The sequence below is a fragment of the Platalea leucorodia genome (assembly GCF_965183815.1).
Source record: "Platalea leucorodia genome assembly, chromosome: 2".
In the NCBI taxonomy this organism is placed as follows: Eukaryota; Metazoa; Chordata; class Aves; order Pelecaniformes; family Threskiornithidae; genus Platalea; species Platalea leucorodia.
Window position 1 is genome coordinate 11730766 of NC_138824.1, and position 20916 is coordinate 11751681.

A 20916-nucleotide genomic window follows, 5' to 3' on the forward strand; every position below is an offset into this window, starting at 1 on the left:
TACTAGAGAAAAATATATTTTTTTTTTTTTTTAAAGATTCAAACTGTGAAATCAATTCTAGCTTCTGCATAAGAAACAATTCAGAATGTGTAACGCTATTTTCCTCTCAATTAGCACTCAGTAAAATTGCACATTTCAGGGAATTGAAATACACAATGTCTCTTATTAGCATTAAGCCATAGGTTCATATTAATAAACATTTGGCTCTGAAAGGGTGATTACTGCGACCTGAAGCATTTGCAGATGACAAGAGACAAAGGGAGGACATAAGAAAAAGCAGCAGAAATGAAACATCTCATTAGAGAGGTAATCTTAAATATTATCGAACCCAACTGACCTTTACCTATTTAGATGTTATCAGCCAGTTAATTGCTCTTATGTGTCACAGACTCCACTCTTGCAGAAAATGAAGGGAAAAAACCTCACGTAAGGACTCTGAACAGTTTCAGGGAAGGCTTTCCGAATTATAAAGTTATTGCTTGGACTGATAAAAAAGCCCTGCAGGTGGAACAGACTGAAATAAATCCGCTCCTCAGAGATGGGAAAGTCCCAGGGACTTTGTTAGAGCCGTCAGAAAATATCACAGAACGAGCAGGGACAGGAAAACCTTCCTTAAGGACCTAGGGAAGAGGAAAATGAGGAAGAGGTTAGTGGAAAGTTTGCTTCTATTCTAGACGCCCAAGACGCCAGGTACCCTGCAGAACACACTTATTTAAACCACACACGCTTTTGTTCTCTTCCTCAGACACCAATTTCATTCAAGCTGAACACCTCCTTTCAGAAAAGGGGCAAACTATCAGAGCTCCATCGCAGCCATCCCCGACTGAGGATGAAATAACAACAGGACAAAACGGATTTGGTGCCCAGGAGAACAGAAACAGCTGGGAGACGACACAGACTGAGCAATTGCTTTTACCGATGCATCATTTCGGATCTCTCCAGCTGAAGGAAGCGATTCTCGGTACCAAAGCTCAGGTAACTTAAAGTCTCGGTGCACGGCGCGGCGAGCACAGGGGTTCCCCAGCAGCTTTCCCGTTGGTCACGCGGTGGGTAAACGCTTCTGGGCACACCACGATGGCCATCTTGTCCGCATAGCTTGTTGTGCATATATCCCAACCACGCTGCAAGCTGGGGGGCAAAAACCCAACCTAACGGTTCATCCAAACTCTTCCTTTTAGTTTTTAGTGAATTTTGTATCCCAAAAGCATCCTAGTCTGCAGGGCCAGTTTAATCCTAGGCACTAGCGACAGCGGTGGCACAGCAAGCATCACGAGCTGCGGCCATCCCAGCACCACCGAGTCTCGGTCTCATGCTGAAGTGGGCTAGTTCAGAGCTGGCCGTAGACTCGCCCCGCTTCGGGAACACGTGCCTCAGGGCAGGGAATTGCATTTGCTTGCCTAAATTATTTCTTTGCAACACCACGCTGGTTGGCAGTAGCGTTCTGCACAGAACGCAGGAAGCGAGGCACGGTCTCTCATTGGCGCCTGCGTGAAGAGTCCCGTCGGCTTCCCTGGGACCGTCCCCGTGCCGGCAGACAGAGGGTGACGTAAAGATGCGAGGGGTCTTTCGACTTTTGGCACAGAAATATTTCCTGCTACGCTTCAGTGCGCTGTTCCATCACCACGCTTGGCCTGTATTTAAGCAGCAGTCAGGAGTTCTCAGATTCCCTCCCCAAAGCCTTCTGAAGGTTAATGCTTACTGAGTGCCTTAAATATTTGGATGATAAAGGGCTGTAGAAGACTAGAGGATTATTGAAGCATGTTGATCAGAATTTATAGCTTGATTTCCTAGAATAAACTGCCCGAGCTGTGCTCACAGCTTCCGTTAAGTGAGGGGGAGAGGGGGATGTCACAGGACAGCAGCTCACTTCAGCAACAGAGACCTAAGTTACACTAATGTTACTTTTCCTTCCTTTAAAAAAATTCTTATTTTAAAAAAAAAAAAAAAAAATCAAGGGCTGTATCCAAAATCACCTTTTTATTGCCACTTTATACAGATTTAAATATTTAACATTCAGATAAACAACTGTCTCTGTGTTTATGTAGTTTGTTATTAGTTACTTCACCATAAACTGGTAGAATCTCCCTTTCCAACTTCTGTAAGACTCCTTCCGGCAGATCCTGAAGTATTCACTTTGCATGTTGAAGAAATTCTTTTTGAGTGAACTATATAGTGTTTAATGAAAAAATTATTACACAATGTAGGCTTTCACAATAAGTCACATTTTTTGCAAAATAATTTGAAGATTCCAAGTAAGACTTCTCTCTTTTATTCAAAAAATAAATATATCCTTTCTGAATCAAAGCACTTCATATGACATTAAGTACAAAGAAGAAATGTACTTCTTTGGAAGTTCTGAAATAGACACACAAGAGCTCATGGGAGCAACATCATCCACAACAGTGATAAAAGCTGAAAGCTGAGTTTTTTACAAATTTATAGCAGAACACGATTTCCTTTTACAATATAGAGCTTCAAACAGATTTAAGAAAAACACCATTTTAAAAGTCTGAAAGGCACATGAACTGGACCATAAAACGTACTGGCACATTCACTAATACGTTTTATGTTACATTCCTAAAGAGAAACTGCGGGATCCTAACCAAGAGAAAGACTGAAAATACCAGCAAGTTCCTTTGTAAAGTACTAAAAGAGTGGCAGCGAGTTCCTTTTGGCTCTTGACGGAATTATTAATACCCCAAAGCTAGAAAGTCTGAAACGCTGCATCATTCAGTTGTATTTGGACGAGTCGCTACATAAACAAACACAACAATCAGCAGTACTACAACAGCCAGCGTGGGAAGCACGACGGTGGTGATTTGTTGCCGGGCCTCTTGCATCGCCTGTTTTCTCTCCTTTTTGTCTTTGGAGGTCTCTTTTTTGGGTTTTCCTCTTAGCTGCCTCATCCTCCTCTTAGGAACTTTTGTTCACTGAAACGGGGGGGCGAAGGGAGTTGAGCAGCAGAAAATAGTCCAAGGTCTTTGGAAACAAGGGGTTGAAGAATTCCTTCTTCAAGTGGTTGGCTGTGCAAGAAACTGGAAGAGAAGCAAAAAAACAATTCTTTTGAGCAAGATCTACACGTATTCTAGTTATTAAAACCATTTGCAGCTCCACTTGGTAAGTCTTTTATCCAACTGGCACCAAGATCTATGCAGCTTCTTTCAAGGAAACAGAATCGCAGTGCGCTCGCTCAGCTCATCAATAACACTTTCCCCGTAAAAACTACAGCAGTTCATCACGGTGCGCGTATTTGTCCCAGAGCACTGAACTTGCACTCTGTTAAGCCAGAAACAAAGCCCAGCACCATACGTTTTATCCTCTAAGGCAAACAAGGTAACACAGCTAAAGACTTCATGAAAATAATACAAATTAGTCTTGCATCAACACAGAGCACCGGCTGCCCCTTCTTCTAACAGCAGCAGGCTCCCAACTTAAAGGTCTGCGGCTCCCCAGGAACCTACAGGATGAGGAGGGTGAGCACGCACCCCGCCGTAAGGAAAAGCATTAAGCGTTTATCATCCTCACTGGGTATTTATTGGAATAAAGGGTATTCTAACAGGAAGAAATGTGGGGAAACAGCTCCTTAACGTACACTTCTGGCTCTGCTGCCATAGAACAAAGTCTAAATCATAACATGACTCAGTGCTGTCACACTTTTTTATAAGAAAAAGATCCCAAACGATAACCAGCCTGCTTACAAATCACTGGCGTAGACAAGCAGTCATTAATAAGGTAGTTGCTCTGAAGCATCTACTAGACCAATTTTTAAAAGCAGAAGTAGCTATAAAGTGAGATTAACAAAAACACCGCACGATATGAAAGCCTCTCTGAAATAAGGAGAATTAGTAGGTGCTTAATACTTCCATACCCTAAGGTTTTTGCCCCTAAGCTGCCTACAGCTGTGTAATTCACTGACCGTGCGGGGAGGAGGGAGGATGCCAACTGTTTGGCTATTTCCCTCTTCGCCACATCCCCCGTTTCTGCAGCGGCACAGTAGCTGGATACAGGCCAGAGGTATCTCAACACAAATTTGGAGGGTAACCATTACTGGTGTCAAATATTGAGTTGAATTGAAAGTAAACTATGAACTGATGTTTCTCCATTACTCCCTAACATACTCAGAAGAAAACGTATGAAGAAATTTGTGGGTTAACGCAACTGCGTCTTTTTCCTTCTTCTTTATATCAAAACATGAAGATGATTTTAGCATGCTGCTGTAGGTGAGGAGCACGTGTCAACAAGCAAAGCTCGCTCAGTTCACCACAGACAATTTCCTCTTGATATGTCATCTCTGGTCAATACTACAAGTTGTCTTATGACTACTTTTTAAAAAAAGAGAAGTGGTTTTCACTGAAAGTGGGATGCTTTCTGTTGGTGTTAGCACTCAACCTTATTTGTGAGCCTGACAGAAGCAAAACCAAACTAAAACGCTCACGTACAAAACAAGCATCCCCGCCTACAGGTTACATGCAACTACAAAGGAGTTTTCATCCTTTCTCGTGACAGCAGCGACCTGCCTGCTGTGAATCTCATCCAGCCAATTAGGCTGGTGAGATACTGCATCAGGTAGCGTAAAATGTCGAGTAACTCTACTAACTCAAACTTACAGAAGCGGCCAGACTATCAGAGCAACCATGTGGGACTGCGAAACCAACAGCAATTCAATGAGTCGGTATTTCTGTCTTTACGTGGTCCTTCCTGGATGCAATCTAAAAAAACAGCAGCAAAAAAGCCATCATGGGTGACCGGAGCTCAGTGTTCAGCTGGATTCACCGAGTCTGCATCCCATGCACACACACCTTTGAAGCGGTGGTTTCTTCTGATCATAAAACTTTGCCAATTCAACCTGGACTCTGAGGCAAACACTTCATTTCAATTCTGATAAAGCCTAAAAGGGAAATTTTGGTGATTGGGATGATTTTCAAAAGAAACAACAATAAAGCTCAAGTCTTAGAAAGAACCAATTCCTTCTGCAAGCTGCAGCATTAGAATCGAAATACCTAACAGATTTAGAGAGACCAGAAGTGGTCAGTGAACTTCGTAACGGGGAGGTAAACAGGAATTGGATGGCACAACTACACCCGATACCCTGTTCCAGTCTTTTAACCAAATGGGACTACTTCATTTCTAAACTTTCATAACGGTTTCTTCTCAGCAAGTCCTCAGCTCTCTTACTGCTTCAGGGCAGAGCCTTTGGTATTCCTCCTTCTGCAAGCTATGGGTTTCTGGTTTCGTTTTGTTGCTTATCACTTCTCTAACTCCTGAATTTCCTCTGGGGCAAAAGAAAACTCTGTTTTACCCCTTCCATTTCTGTTTCATTCTCCTCCTGCTCTGGTCACAAGCTTCATTATCGAACTCTAGAAAAACTACTATGCAAAATAAAGTTTTACATTTGCCCTGTGGGGTAACCAGACAACCAGGGCACTTCAGGCTATAGTATTTTCATATTGTTCTCTGTCTCCACTGTTAATGTACATTAGTGGGTTTTGTATCCAGCTTACTCACAAGACCCAAGAAGTGATGGACACTAAAAGCCTTTGGGACATTCTGTGTACCATAGTAACAAACAGGAGTTGCCATGAAACCAATCTCTCTAACAATAAATGCGTGCCTTGCTCTACACAGCATCACTTGCTACCCAGACATTAAAAACATCAGGATGTTTTTTTAAGTCTCTTTTGAATGAATATTTCATTTTGAAGCAAAATTATACCAAGTTAATTACATACACTAGCTAACATCTGATGGCTTAGAACAGAAAGCCTTCCCGCAAATGTCAGCACCACTTGAATTGCAAGCTGATGCTCTCCAGTTTGGGAATCTGGCATCAATCTCCTATACGTTTCCAGTAGACTGGGTTACTTGGCTTTGCAACTGGCGGAGGTGGACTTGCACAGAAACTGGCCCATGGTTTTCAGAGAGATGAGCCTTAGGGTTCATCTCAACCGAACCATAAAATGGAAGCAGTGAATCTCTGCAAGTCGCTGCCAGGCCCCTGCTGCCGCTAGGAGCCCGGACGCGGCTGCCAGCATCAGGCAGTTGCTGCAGGAGACAGCACTCCCCCACAGGACAGGTCCGGGGTGTTGTACGTGCTGCTGTGTTCACGCTGGTACGAAACAGCACTTAAAAACCAGTGCGCAGCTGCATAAGATGGAATTCTATGGCCCACGTTGTGCAAGTGGAGTAAGAGAGCCACAGCTATCCCCGTCCACTGCCAAGCCTCTTACCGGCCACCCAAGGGCTTCACTGGAAGGCCGGTGACTACTGACAATTACGGAAAGGAAGAAACAGATACAGAAAGCAGAGCAAGTCAGGGCCAGGATTACAACGTTAGGCTCTCGTTCCCTGTGGCGTGCATGGCCCATGAGAACAAATTGTCTCACGTTATTGAGCTACCCCCTCCTTCAACCGGTAGTCACCCTGCTTGCACACTGTGAAGGCAAAACTCAAGCAAAGAGAGGAAGGAAATAATATAGCATTGGGATGGGTGTAATTAGCAGTCTAGTTAGCACTGCCCATTTAAAATGCCTCAGAGCAAAGAGCTATCAGAAGGGCGATGAGAAAGTGATGTCCCCCAGATACTTCAGTCTTGTGGGAACTTCAACCTTGGTGATCAGCTAACCTCACACTGCAGAACTGGAAACTCACCTTTTCTCCTCTAACAGAAACTGAGAGTCTCCTTTCCATTCCTAGTCTTCCCCGAACAGGAGACGGCTCACTGCCGCAGACTGTACTCGTCCTCCTAAGGCTGCTTCCCATTTCTAGTAACTGCTCAACCTGGCCCAAGTATCTGCCAAGGCTGGGAACAAGCACCGAACTAGTTCAACTCCTGCTTTTACTGGAAAGTGAGCGACCCCCTCAACTGGGACATTTATAGGAATAGCATAGAAGGGATTAACAGACTCTCACAAAAGTGGAATATCCATAGTCCACAATAGCGCGACAGCAGTCTGGCACTAGCCGGAGACTGTAACTTCACCTTCTGTTTATGAATTGCACAATTTAAAATTTGATAATAAAATTGCATGGGGTGATGAGATAAAGTTCACTATAGCAAAGCTTCCCCCAAAAGCAGGAATCTGCTGGCTAGAAAGAAACCGTCTCGATTGCCAAGTCAAGAAAATGAGTGTTGGCTTGGTGTAGTTGTTTGAAACACCTATTTCAGAGACTGCCTCTTCTCTCTGACACTGCAGTGCTCCAACCTGACACTGAAAAGCTAAGGTTTCAAGCAGAACAAAACATTAAATAGTTCAAGCTTTTGCAAAGACATCACTCTTCAACATAATAAAAATTCACAAATCTAGTACCCTGGCTTGACGTCTAGAGCAATTACATTCCTCCTCCTTGCCCATCATCCAAATTACTTTTTATATCTAAAAGTGCTCTTCATTCTGTCTTCTGGGTTAAGTTACTCTGAACTGTTTTGCAGAGCCAGCCTCCAAACCCACGAGCATACATCAGTGGACTTGCTGAAGGCACTCTTACCAATGCTGAAGCGTTTGCCAGCATCTTAAAGCAAGTCAGCTACAGTTAAGCAGGGGTAATTTTGTACCAGAAGGCTGTAGTGAAACTTGTGTGGACTGGTATCCTTCAAAACATATCAACAATCTTCCAACCAGAATTTATGGCAATCGGCTGTCTCCTTTTTTTGTAAAATTAACCCTGACCATTAGTAAGCAGCAATTACAAGCCCCTCACACTACACACGGCTGTTCCTGCGAGCCAGGAACGGCAGCCCTGACTCTGGCTACACCAGCGCTTGCTGAGTATTGCAGTGCTGCATCTCCTACATGCAACACGTGCACAAAAGATTTTGTTTATCTGCATTTAGGGTAATCGCACGTCTAGACGTCTAAAGAACTTATTATCACCAACCTTACAGCATGAATGTATTAGCCATGTTAAGCTGAATAATTTTTCTCTAAATCCAAAATTACAAGTGTTTGCAAGCCAATTTGGATTAACCTGGTCTAACCTGCTACTGATACTGTAACATTTGTGGAACAGCAAAACATCTTGAAATTCAAACAATCTGACAAGAATTAATTTTTATCATTTAAATTTTCCCCTAGGGCCATGGATGTTACTCACACATTAAAAAAAAAAAAAAAAAAAACAAAACAAAACCAGACAACAAACCAGCAGACAATCAGGACACGCTGTATTCAAACTGCCTGCCAGCAGTGGGGAAAAAGGACCCAAGACACCTAAGCAGACAATACTCTTCAGATTCTTTTAGCATTAAAAAGCCCCAAAACCAGCAGTTCCCAACAACCGGGACACACCAGCATCCGAGTCAAGAACAACTAAACCCAACAATCTTACCAGCTTGTTACTTCTGCTACGGGGCTGCTTACTTTAGGGTACTGCAGCCGGCGCTGCTGCACAGAGGCTGGGAGAAGAGTCGAGTCCAAGAGCTGGCAAGAGGAGGAGGTGAGGACCCAAGGGGCAAGGGGAAGCCCGGGTAGCAGGGAACCAGCGCTAACTAAGCAGTTACAACAGGAGCACTCCCCGGCCTCCTGATGAAGAACCAGCCTTCCCACCAGCGACCGAGGATCGCTCCCTGCAGCGCTGCCGAAGCCCCAGGCCGCTCTGCTTGCACAGTCCCAGCAGGACGGACAGAGCGGCTCTGGGCAGCCAGGAGCGGCTGCGCAGGGTCTCCTGCACGTGAGGCTTTGATCCTCCCTTACCTCGTGCAGCTTCAACTTCACTGCGGCCGAGCCGGTGGCCACCGCAAGGAGATGGCAGCTCCTGACAGAGGAGAAGGAAACTCGATGGGCTGCCCCAGCCAGCACCGGGAGCCTGGGACCAACAAGCTGGCTGAAGTAATATAATTCTTGCTTCTACCCTGAATTACAGTGGCATCTAAACAGCAGATAACACATTACTTCCTACCTCTGAAACCATGCAAATGGTTTGGGGTTTTTTTCTTAATAAATGATTGAACTGTATGTAATACTGTTACACAAACCCTGGGTACTACTAATAAAGGACAAGACTTGTTTTAGACTAGCGCATAGAATGCAGATTTATTTTTTTTATCATTACTCCATACGTGATTTTACCTCGAGGTGAAATACCACATTTTGGACAGGGAATTTTCTTTCCTGCAGCTCAAATTTCTGGCCATTGCCAGAGTAGCATCAGCAACGTCACCATTTTCTAAGGTGATACAGCCAGCTTAGAAACACAGCTAAATGGGAATTTTAATAAGTATTTCAGTAGGAGCTTGGCACAGATTTACAAACAGGAATATTTGTGCACTGAGTTCTAGATGGGGTCTCCAGAGACCTCAGTTCTACATGCAGCCTTTCCATGCACACAGGTCCAACTTTGTCACTTGTTTTTCCCTTGTGTCTCAGTTTTGGCAGGTGTAAGAGAGAAAAGTAACAATGCTCACATCTTTTATGAAGAACGCCTTCACCCCTTCAGATGGCTGCTACCTGGGTAGGATTTACACGAGCACTTAGACCGGTTCGTGCCCAACTCCGACGCTGAGACAGAAGCTAAACCTGCTCCTGCGTTTGTGTCAGACACATTAGGCACCTAATGCCTTGCAAACCTGGCTCTGAGGAGGAGGTGGCTTTAAATTAAAAAAAAAAAAAAAAAAAGCTTGATTGTAACAGTTCTTATGCAACTGCAGCAGTGATTGTCCAGCACCATTTCCATCATATTCAAGCACAATTATTACACTCCATTTTAAACACTAAATGTAAAATTATAGTTAAAAAATCTTCATTATTTGACAGGCTCTAAAGGAGCAAAATGTTCTGTGTAATCACTTGTGTGGGTGACAAGGATGGATAGAGCAGAGATTTGCCAATTTGAGTAAGAGAGCTGAACTCCAAAGAGCAAGCCTGCCCGGAGGATTAACAGAACACTTTAATCCCAGTCACATCCCCCCTCCCTCCCCTAAACCTCCCCAGCCAACCCACTTTCAACAACACAAAAGCAGCCCCATGATGAAGTGAATATTCCAGTTGCAGGACAGTTCCTTTTGGTATCGAACACAGCTCTGTGCGACCACTACCAAGGGAAAATGATCATTGCCTGCTTAAAAAAGAAACTTTCCATTTGTACAAGCCACCCCCCTAACAAAACGAGAGCAACCTAAGCGAGCAAGGACTCTGCAGGAACAGCCACACAAATAACTTTGGCTTCCGCACTGTCAAACGCTCTGCGTCACCCAGCTCGTTACTTTTAAACAGAAGTTGCACAGCAGAATTGACGCATAGCCGAAGATAATGCTTGCAATGCTAAATTTGAGATGTTCATGTTTCGGTGACACTGTCTGTCATGATTTCAGAGTGGGCTACAGATGAAGAAAAGCATTAAGAGAAAATCTTTTGCTCTGTGAAAAATGAATTTTCACGTTACAGCATGAAGCCAATTCTTAATATCATAAAACTTTACCTCAGTCTATTTGACTGTAGCAAGGAATTATGATTAGCAAATCAAAACAACCCTGTTTTCAAGGGTAAAAGCTTTTAATTACATGCGGAACAATATGGAACTATTAAGATGCTGTTTGAAGTCAGTTTAACATTATTTTTTAGTGAGGGATGGTGGGTTTATTTTCCAAATTACAGACCTAAATCTGAATTGACCCATCATTACGGCAACATCACATTTACTGTAAATGTAGCTTTGAGTCTCCAAAATACTCACAGCATTTGGAAAATGAAAGCCAGCACTGAATGCTGCCAGAAAGTCAGAGAGAGCAAGGCCGCCAAAGCAAAAAGCTATTTCAATACGATTTTCACAATTCTGAGGACCTTGATATAGCGAGTAATCTGCATTAGAAACAAAAAGCCACGGATCTCTGCATCTGGGAAGGCACTGTTAAACAGAAACGAGGTGACGGTATTTTTGGCGCATACAGCGTTGCAGTGCAATCCAATCTACCCTGAATGCAGCAAAGAAATGGAACAGAATTTAAAAATTAAAAAAAAAAAAAAAAAAAAAAAAAAGGCAAGTCCTTTTGCTCCACGAACAGGTGGATAAATAACCTGTATTTTTCTTTGTACATAACAAACCAGCATCAAGACAACTTTTGCAACAGGCAGTCCAATGAAGAAATACCACTAATGTTTACTGAAAGCACAAGAAAAACAAACACGTAATTTCTGTCACTGCATGAATTCAGCTCCTAGGGGAGCCTGTAAGAGAAGAGCTTGCCATTCGCCATCCATACGGCTGCAGATGATCTTGTGCATAAATGTAGTAAACCACAACACCTAGCGTATGACTTCATAGTATGTGTTTGCTCAGCTCTTTTCTTAAAAAGTAATTTTCTCAGCTGTTCCTGACAAGATTCCTTTGGATACAAAACATTTATCTTTCCAGTGTACTTATGGAAATTCAGTCAGTTTCTAAATAGCTACGCTAAATAAATAAATAAAAATAAATGAGTCACTGGTGTCCAAGCTCCTCAAAATTAATGTGCTGCTCTCCCAGACCAACCCCAAGCATTTGGTATCTGCAAGAAGGTGCAGCAATAGGAATCCGGTGTGAAAACAGCATTTCTGTTTTCCCGTCCAGCTGCGCCAGGGTCACAAGCGCACCGAGCCCTGGACTGTGGCTGCTAACTCACACCACAAGCTGAACTGTCACCAGAGGGTAGCAGCGTTCATCCTCTGAGCTGGTGATGACCTAGATGGGAAACACTTTTCCTACGATCCAGAGTGCCGTCTGGTTGTTACTTCTCCCATTCAAACTACCGGGTTCCCAGCACAGTCACTCCGTCAGACAGCATCACTGTAAACATGTTTGAAACAGATCCCCAAGACACACGCCCGGCAGAACGCCAGCAGGTCCGACGCCTGATGTTACAGTTTGTAATGCAAACAGGAGAGTTGAGGGACTGTCACTGCTTTTCATTATAATTCTACTGTCATTAAAACTTTGGCACTGAAAATTCAGCCCAGGCTAAAACCTGGCAGGCAAAAAATCCATGCCCACAGCAAGAACGGATTGTTAAATCTAAACCCACAAAAAACGTGGAGGCGAGGGATGAGCCTGGGGCAGCAGGGGTGTGTGTGTACGTACTTTTGTGTGCCCCAGAGAGGGGAAGGATGGAGAGTGACCGACAGAAGAGAAAAGCTGAAAGAACAGCTCCCAAGACACCAGGGCAACATCTAGAAACAACATCTGCACTGCCTGACCACAAGACAATCTGTGCATGCTGTGCTCAAACTACTTGTGAAACAGTTTGTTTCTTCAGAGGGCACAAAGGGAAATCTCCCTCTTCTGGCTCAAGACACAGAACTACCTACAACAGGAGAAATGATGGGTGTGTACCTGGACTGCTGAACCCCTCCCGAGACAGCCCTGCAGGGGAAAACGGACAGCGCTTCACCAACAGCAGCGCTTCGCATTTTATTTTATGAAGTAACTTGGAGGTACTCACAGATTTAAGCAAGCTGGATGCAATGCCAGAGCACACTGAATGAGGGGTTCAGATCTCCAACTCACCCCCTTCAGGGCTTCTCTAAAGTTCTGGTTTTTCAAGCTTTTCTTGGCACGGATGGTTTTCCAGTAGGAGGCCGAGGAAAGACTGCTGGCACTGTGCCTGCCTCTCCGTGCTCGTACACGCGCCAGGGGAGGACTGCATGACACTGGAGAGGAACTAGATCACACAGAAATCAACCCAAATACAATCACTGAAGTGGGTGCCGGTGTTACTCCCTTACTTATTTGTTTTCCATGGGGGCAGGTGTTTTAGAGCTTGTGCAATGCTGCAGTTTGGCAGATGTCATTCCCACCTCTGTTGCCTCTACGCGCTCTCTGATCCGGGTAATCAAGTTATCAATGAATAAAATAAAAACCTCCACCTTACATTGGAACAGCACCACAGGTTTAGGCTAGAGCTCTTCCTCCGGCAGCCAGAAATCTGTGCCTTTCCGAAATTCCTTTCAAATTACAGAAATGTTCTCAACATCAGCGTGACAACAATGCAATCAGGACACCTTTTGGGGGGGGGAATGGAAGATAAGAACTGAGACTTGCGACACAGGATGGGTGGGGAGAGTTTTTTATTCCTACCACTGGTCTCATTAAAATCTCATTATGTTTACTTCCCAGCTTAAACCTGAAGTCTTATTACATTTCACTAAACAATCCCACATTATAATAAAGCAGCAGGCTTTCCTGCCATGATTGATAGACTCAGTTTGCAATTATTTAAGGAGAAGGCACGTAATTACATACAGCTGGATTAGGCTGATCAAATCCCTGTTAGTGTCTGTCAATATACACATAATAAGACAGTGTGACAATAATGTAAACTAATTTAATTGCAGAAAGTTTAATTAAGACTTAATAAAATTACAGAGGCAGAGGGCAAAAAAGTTTTGCACAGCCTAACCAAAGGGAGTTTCCCAGCAAAGCCACCCTCTAAACACAAGCCTGGTTTTGCCTCGTCAGTTCTGCAACACTGGTTCTTGCCCCACCTATTCCTGTACTCCTGTTTACAGTCCTACTGCCACAACTTTCCACCAGCTCAAAAACTCAGAAGCAAAAGCAAATGCCATGAAGCCGTGTGTGACGAAGTCCATTACGAGCACGCCCAGGCAGTCGGAGAAGGATGTCTCAGAAGTTCCTCTACAACGTTCAGCAAACGGCTATCGATCAGTACCATGGTTCAACCACTGCAACGTACAAGTGACCTTCTTTTAAAGCACTTATCAAGACTAAAACATTACATCTCCCTATGTAACAGTGCTCATATTCTCCCTTCTCATTTATTCCTGTACAGCCTTCCTTTCCACTCGGGTTATTTTTAAAGCAATCTGCTATATTCACAGTGCTCTCAGAAAGTCACCAACGATACACGACCGTGGATTAACCTAATAAGCTTAGCGCAAGATACCAGCTTCATTCCCTGCTGAACAGATCCAAACTTTTCCAAGGGTAGTCACGCTACTGTTACTAAGTCATGCTTTTTGTGCAACTCATAAGCACACAGATGCAACCGAATTCCTAATCATGGGTAAAATATATTAAATGGTTGGTATGGCACACAAGCCACTTTAGCTTGCGTAAGCCCACGCGTGCAGTGCCAGGGCAATCCGGGCGTGGATGCCAGAAGTCCTGTAGCCCGCACGCGTTCCCTTTCCCCCTTCGCTCTGCGATGATGACTCTACCTGTTCTGCGTGTGCACATGCGTTGTCACCATTTCTAACCTAGAAGCCTTCGCTCCTTGTACGCCAGGCATTTTCCAGGAGAGCAACTGAGACGAGAAGGGTGCAGGAGCAGACCTCCCTTCCACCAGCAAGCCTGCTTGTGTTTCGCCACATTAAAAAGTAGGATCTCGGATCTCACGCAGGGCACTTCACTGCTCCCCAAAGCACCGATTTTCCCAAGCTACGATTTCCTAGTATGTTCCCTGCCAAATTAAATCAATTTGTGTATCTCACTGAAGAGAAAAACATTGCAGATTTTGATTCATTTTTAATAGTCTCTCTGCCAGTTGAGCCTGCTGCTCTGATATGGTTTACTGGACGATTTGTTAGCTGCTCTGCTCAGCCACCTCTCTGCGGAAGCCCTACAGTGTTTCAAGAATTTTAGAAAATGCCTAACGACATACAGGATCCTCACTGAAGCCTTATCCAAAAAGGCAGCAAAAATCCTGATTGAGCCCATTTCCCAAACATGAACGTTTCCCGCAGAATTACTTTTTGTCAGCTGGGGGAAGGGGAAAAGGAAAACAAGGAAAAACTTGAGAAACCTGAGCACTAGAAAGGATTACAGTGCAATCTGCTGGAAAATATATTAAAATTCAATACTGTGTTAAAGCTGTCCAAAAAAATTAAGCCCTCCCCTATTCAATCACATCTCTCCAAAGCTCTCGGCCAATCTCTCCATACTAGGGACAAATTGCCGTCAGATAACCTTTTTTGAACAAGTCTATCACTTATCTTGGTTTATGTTCCATTTCCTTTGGCAGCACAGCTATTTAAGTCACCTTTCTAAGCCAGAGCCTTTGGTAATTTTTCTTTTCTGTTCCACTGCAATTCTTCAAAGCATCATAAAGGCAAATTTAATAAGCACCTCAATTTGTATTGCTTTCTATTTATAATACTGCAAGCACCTGCTGCTGCTGAGATCTAAGCAGGTATCGTTCTGACTTTGTATGGATTAATTCAGATTAATCTTAATAGTTTCATATTTTAGAGCAATTTCAAGAAACGTTGCTCCAAGCTGTTGGGTGGGTTGTTTACTTTTTTTGGTCTTTGGGTTGGTTTTTTTTTTTTTGTCCTTAGGGGTTTTTTGTTGCTTTTGTGGTGCGGTTGGTTCTCCCCCCCACCTCCCATTTTTATCAAGATGCTGCGGACCGGCTCTTAAAAATACGATTCATTTTGCTTCATTGTTCACATCAGCCAAATTTGATAGCATGTCTTCTGGCATATTCAGCAGATCCCTCTTGTCAATGCAACAGCAGGCACTCAACAATCAAACCACTTCACGTTGTACCCTGAACCCGTAACAATGGGAGTCAAGTCAGCGTTGGGGCCCACAGACGGTTTGGGAACCGTGGGTGTGCAGGGAACGGGTGTTTAAAGACGCCTGCCTGTGATCCAGTAGACGCAGGGTTTGGATCACGTATTATTCGACCTTCTCTCAAACCGGGGATATGTTAGTTTTTAATCTTATCTAAGTGCCTGTGAACACCAAGTGACAGCTAAGGTTGCACAGTACAGAAGTTAAGTCCTACGTCTGACCTTTTAGAAGGGCTGAGGAATCATGTCCTTAGGCGTCTCTTCGGAGTCTGTCTTCCACAGCTTACGGACAGAATATTAATGGCTGCACCCTGGGCTGTGAACATCCTGGTGTCTGCAACATCAACACCAACTGCTCTTGCTGTTATTTCATTTAACAAGACCACAGGTAGGAAGTTTAATGCAGTGGGGGGCAAGAAAGAAAAAAAAAAAACAAACTGTGATGCAGCACAAGTAGGTGAGTGAGATAACAAAGCCCAGAGAGAAAGAGCAGAAAAGCCCCCTTAGTGCACAAGAGAGAAAGCGAAACAAAAGGAAAGAAACCAGTGCATGGAAGAAAAGCTGCATGGAAGTGAAATAAAGACTAGAAGAAGCAGATGGAAGAGTCAATCCATCTGAGAAGACTGACATTAATTATCATTCTTATCTCTGCACTGTGTTTATTTACTCTTAGTGGCTGACAAGCAAGGTTTGTACTTCTCATCCATCTCCTACCTATGTATTTAGGTGTGATGTAGCACACTCCCCCACAACCTGCCAGGAGATCGTACAGAAGACTTCACGGGACATTCCGAGGACAATTTCTTCTCAGGAGTGACTCTCGGTGCCTCAAACTCCTACTCCAGAGGGATGCTGTGCTATTTGCCTCTCTGCAACATTTAATATGGGCCTTAAAGGGGTGGGATTTTAAGTGCTTCCATTAAAAAACAAACAAACAAACAACAAACATCTTTCTCAACAAAAGAAAGTCTCCTTGCTGTTTTTATTCAGCCCCGTCTTGCCAAGATTCCCGTTAACTTCATGAGAAAAGCACACTCATAAATGCATAAGACCAAGTTTTCAAAACTGTTTTTAACTGCATTTGTTGAAAAATTAAGCAAATTAAAAGGCTCAGAGACACAGAAAAACATCATTGTAAGGTACTCAGGATTATGCCCTCCTCTTACATATCTATCAACAACAAAAGCTCGATACAGCCATTATTTTGGGAATCCATAGATTTTTAACTTTCTATTAACATGAGAGAGGTGATACAGATTTCCTCAGAAAATAAACGAGGCACGGGGACCTCGCATGTCATTTAAAAAGAGATGCCGCCATATATCTTTTCAGCCTCTGGCTCCAGCTTCCAAATTAGTGTCCCAAAACATCCGTAACCTTCATGCGTTCTCATCCTCTTCCACAATTACTTCTTATCACGTGGGGAGGTTTTGAACTTTTGCAACAGCTATATTGAGTAAATCAGCTGTAAACAGACATGCTACAGATACTCCAAGCCGATAGCTAATCGTGATTTTTAGTTTTTCAAGCAAATGGGACAGCCTAAAATGGCAAACATTGCTCTATCTACCCATCCATAAATTAGGAGTGACAATAGCAGATTATTACTCATTCACTCAGAGCATTTGTTTGGCCCTGAGAGAACTGGCTTTATTCCAAGAGCTGGCAAACATTGGTTAATATACATGTAAATGTTTTATTTCTCTCAGAGTAGGCAATTTCACAAAATGAAATACCAAATTAAAGACGACCCTGGTTTTTCTGCTGATGCCTGTCTCAGATGCAGTGCTGCTGAAAGCCTTTGCAAGCTTTTTCACACCGAGTCAACAGGGAAAAAGCCACCTTTTCTTTTGAGAGTAAGACAATTTCATTGTGGAAACATGAAAGCTTTTATATAAATATTAATCATCGAAGTTGTCCTGGAGTTAAGTGGATGGAAACTGGCTTATATAAGGTTGCAGTACTGACTTGCTAACAGTGAGATGTACTGAAACGGGTTTGCAACCACTGCTCCAAGCAGGCTGTTCCCCAATACAAGAGCTGTGGTGCCAGAACCACAGCGACCCCAATGTTTCATCTGAGGATACTATAAAATAGCACTTCACTCCTACGAGTGAAGAAGGGGCATTTTGTCCTTTGAATTTCTAGTGCAAGCATAAAGGAAAAGGAAAATGTTGTTTTCCTCACAAACTGCCACTAATTTGAATTGGGAGAAAGAGAGGAGACTAAGGGGATGGTGGTTCAACACAGAGAAGCAAGTAAACCAAATATCTGGACAGAAAACGAGGCGGTGGTTTAACAGAGCCTCTTACTAACCAGTCCAGAACCTGGATATTCTAAATAAAGCCAAGTGTAATGCACCCATACTCTTGAGCATAGGCTCTCCAAAACCCCAGAGAATCAACAAGCACATTCTGTGCATTTGGAGGCGAGGACAGGACATACCACCTCCAGGAGAACTCTGAGAACCATCTTTTTCCTACAAAGATCTAGAGATATCAGAAGATATCTAGATCTACTTCTCCTATCATACAGGCCATCAATGATTGCTTACCCCTCTGTCCAACAGAGAAGTAAGGTTTTTTTCATTAATTAACCGAGCCTTGAAACTAGAACTACGACCACAAAGCAGATTTTTGAGAAGGGGAAGGGAGAAGCATAGCCTTTCATCTACTGTACTGTACCATATGTATCATCTCATTTTTCTTGAGGGCATGCTAAAATTTCAATCAACTGGGGATGGTAGCAACAGGTCAAAATAGTTCATACACCTCTAGATAGAAATGACACAATATTAATATATTTCAGAATAGGAAGTTTAGAATGAAATACCAAATAAGGTAGAAAGCATAGCTAAGATCACAATAACTTGATGGAACCCAAGAGCAAAAACTGTACAGCACTTAAAAAAACCCAACCATCAGGACAGCTGCAGTCAAAATTCACCTCCTTCAAGTGAAAGGAAAGATGGAAGATGAACAAACGCTGATGGGAAGCAACAACTACCAACAGAAGACACCTTCAAAAGATACAGGACTATGTACACGTGGCAAGAGCTGATGAGAAGTTCAGGTCCCACCTGGCAACTTGTGTCAGTTGCTACTACAGTGCTCCACCAGCTTCAGCCAGGTCTCTCCATGGACACGAGCATCTATGGATATAGAATGGACAGCAGATCTGTATTTTATGGAGATAAATATATCAAAGACTGCTGGCATTAGAATTGCTCTTCCTCACATACTCCATTTTAACAGGAAAACAATTTAGACTTTACAGGCTATTACATTAACTAAAGCTACTTTTGAAATATTTTTCATATTATGTACTTCCCAGAATTATATGGATTTTTTTTTAACTTGCAGAAAATTACAAAGATGATTACCGCTAGAGCAGGCACACTGTCTAGTACTTGACAATACTCTGCTTTGAACCTTGAACCTAATGCTGCACTTTTCAGTGCTGCTTTCACACAAAGCATACTCTCCCTCCTCTTGTGTGCTACTGCTTACATGACACTTTTAGATCTCACAAGGAAATCTGCTGAATGGAAGGGCGACACAACAGAACAAGATAGTGCCAGGTTCAGCACTGAAGAGGATTTTAAAATTTATTACAGGGTATCACTTCGACGCTCAGTGTTGTACGTGGCTGAAATGAATGCACATGCCTGGCAGAACTGCAAGAGAAGGTGCCTCTATAAAAGGCGACAGCACTATTACCAGATAAGCTACCAGTTAGACATCACTGATTACCACACTGGACAGAGATTTTAACTCATCTAGAGAGCAGACAGCTAATCGGATTTCTTAATGGGCTTCTCTCAGTTTCACTGGGGCTGATGCACACTGCATATAGGATTTGGAAAGAGATTTTTTTTCCCCAAATAGCACATACCACTCTACTACAGCTTTCTGTTATCATCTTGGCTTATGCTTATATAAAGTACCAGATGGAAAGCCAGAAGTTACATGAACAGTCACAAAGAGGTTAATCATTAAATTCAAGCTATGCCAGGGCAGCAACAAAGCTGACCTCTTGAATAAATTGAGCTTGGATAGAGGTAGCATTGATTTTCCTAAAGAGGTTTCATTACTTAACTCTAGATTTGTGACTTCTTTTGAGAGTATGAAGTTAAGAGTTAACCCAAATTTACTATTTCTTTTCTACCCAAACAGAAACCAACCCATTTAAAATGCAGAGAATATGATAGACCTCCCTCCCTTTCATTGTTCTCTCCCCTCTGAGAGAAACTGAACTTCACAGGACTTCAAGCCTTGGAGAAAAAAAAACAAAACAAAACAAAACCAAACAACAAACCCAAAAACCTTAAAAAAAATTGAGCTCATCTTTATTCTACAAGCTTTTCTTCCAGCACTGAAAATTCAATGCATATTTTCTCCCAACTACTTTTATCTCCTTATTGTTCTTAACGCTTTCCTAGAAAGGAGTTTCGTTAGCACACAAGTGAAAAACTTTAATTTGATGAAGGGACAGGGACTGTTTGGAGCCCAGTCAGTGAAAAGATGAGGTAAGCGTTTGGATACATGACCCCAAGTCTTTCTGCCATATTTTCTTCTTTCCAACTCTGATCTTCCCATCTTAATTTTTAAAAAGCTATTTACATCAGAATCAACCAGCTGACTATTACAAGCTATACCATTAAACAGAAGAGTTACTCCTTTACCTCCTTAAGTATGATAAGGATCATCCATAAAAGCAAAGTGCTCTGAGTTTCCAATTTCCCACAGGTACTCTAAAATATTTACTGAACCACAGCAATTGTGCCCCTGACAAATCGGGCGTCTTACAGAACTTGGGGCTTTCCTAACTTTCTGAAATTATTGTTTTGACTCACTCACATCTCTGCGAACATGAAACTTACTTAGATACGGTCTAAGGAAAAGCAAGGAAGATTAGAGAGACTAAGTTAATCAGAAAAAAAAAGAAAAATAGAAAAACCCAAACAAACAATTACATATCTTTTATAAGAAAAGGGATATAATTTCTTACTCTCTTGTTTTGAAAGCCTTGCCTCTTTCACAGTTAAACAAAGTTTCCCCAAAGAAGCCATCACTGATTGCATCCATTTGGAATTTTTATGTAAACAAGTGTTGGAATATGAAATGGAAAGCCAAAAAAGGGTATTAAATCAGAGGATATATACATCACAGAACCTTGTATGCATCTCTTCAGAGAGCAGGAACAAAAAAAAAAAAATTGGACATGAAAAAGAAATAAAAGTAGACAAGAACGAGGACCCTGAAAGGCTTTTTGCTTAAGGTCCCTAATGTCTTAAGAATTTATTAAAAGATGATGTTAGAGCACCTAAATTTCAGAGAATTACTTCAGAGATGGCTCCGGTTGCAGCAGTTTCTGCTGGAATATTTTACTCTGGCTGTCAGCCAAATCTTTGCTA

The 20916-nt window shown here is 42.7% G+C and overlaps 1 protein-coding gene across 1 annotated transcript in view; it reads right to left on the reverse strand.

The window, feature by feature from the left end:
* Positions 1–2021: 2021 nt before the first annotated feature.
* Positions 2022–20916, reverse strand: part of SMCO4 (single-pass membrane protein with coiled-coil domains 4) — a 28947-nt gene continuing 10052 nt past the window's right edge. Inside the window, exon 2 of the mRNA XM_082337610.1 lies at positions 2022–3035. Within this exon, the coding sequence (XP_082193736.1) occupies positions 2727–2906 (180 nt within the window). The 5' untranslated portion in view covers positions 2907–3035 and the 3' untranslated portion in view covers positions 2022–2726. The remainder of the gene's footprint in view (positions 3036–20916) is intronic.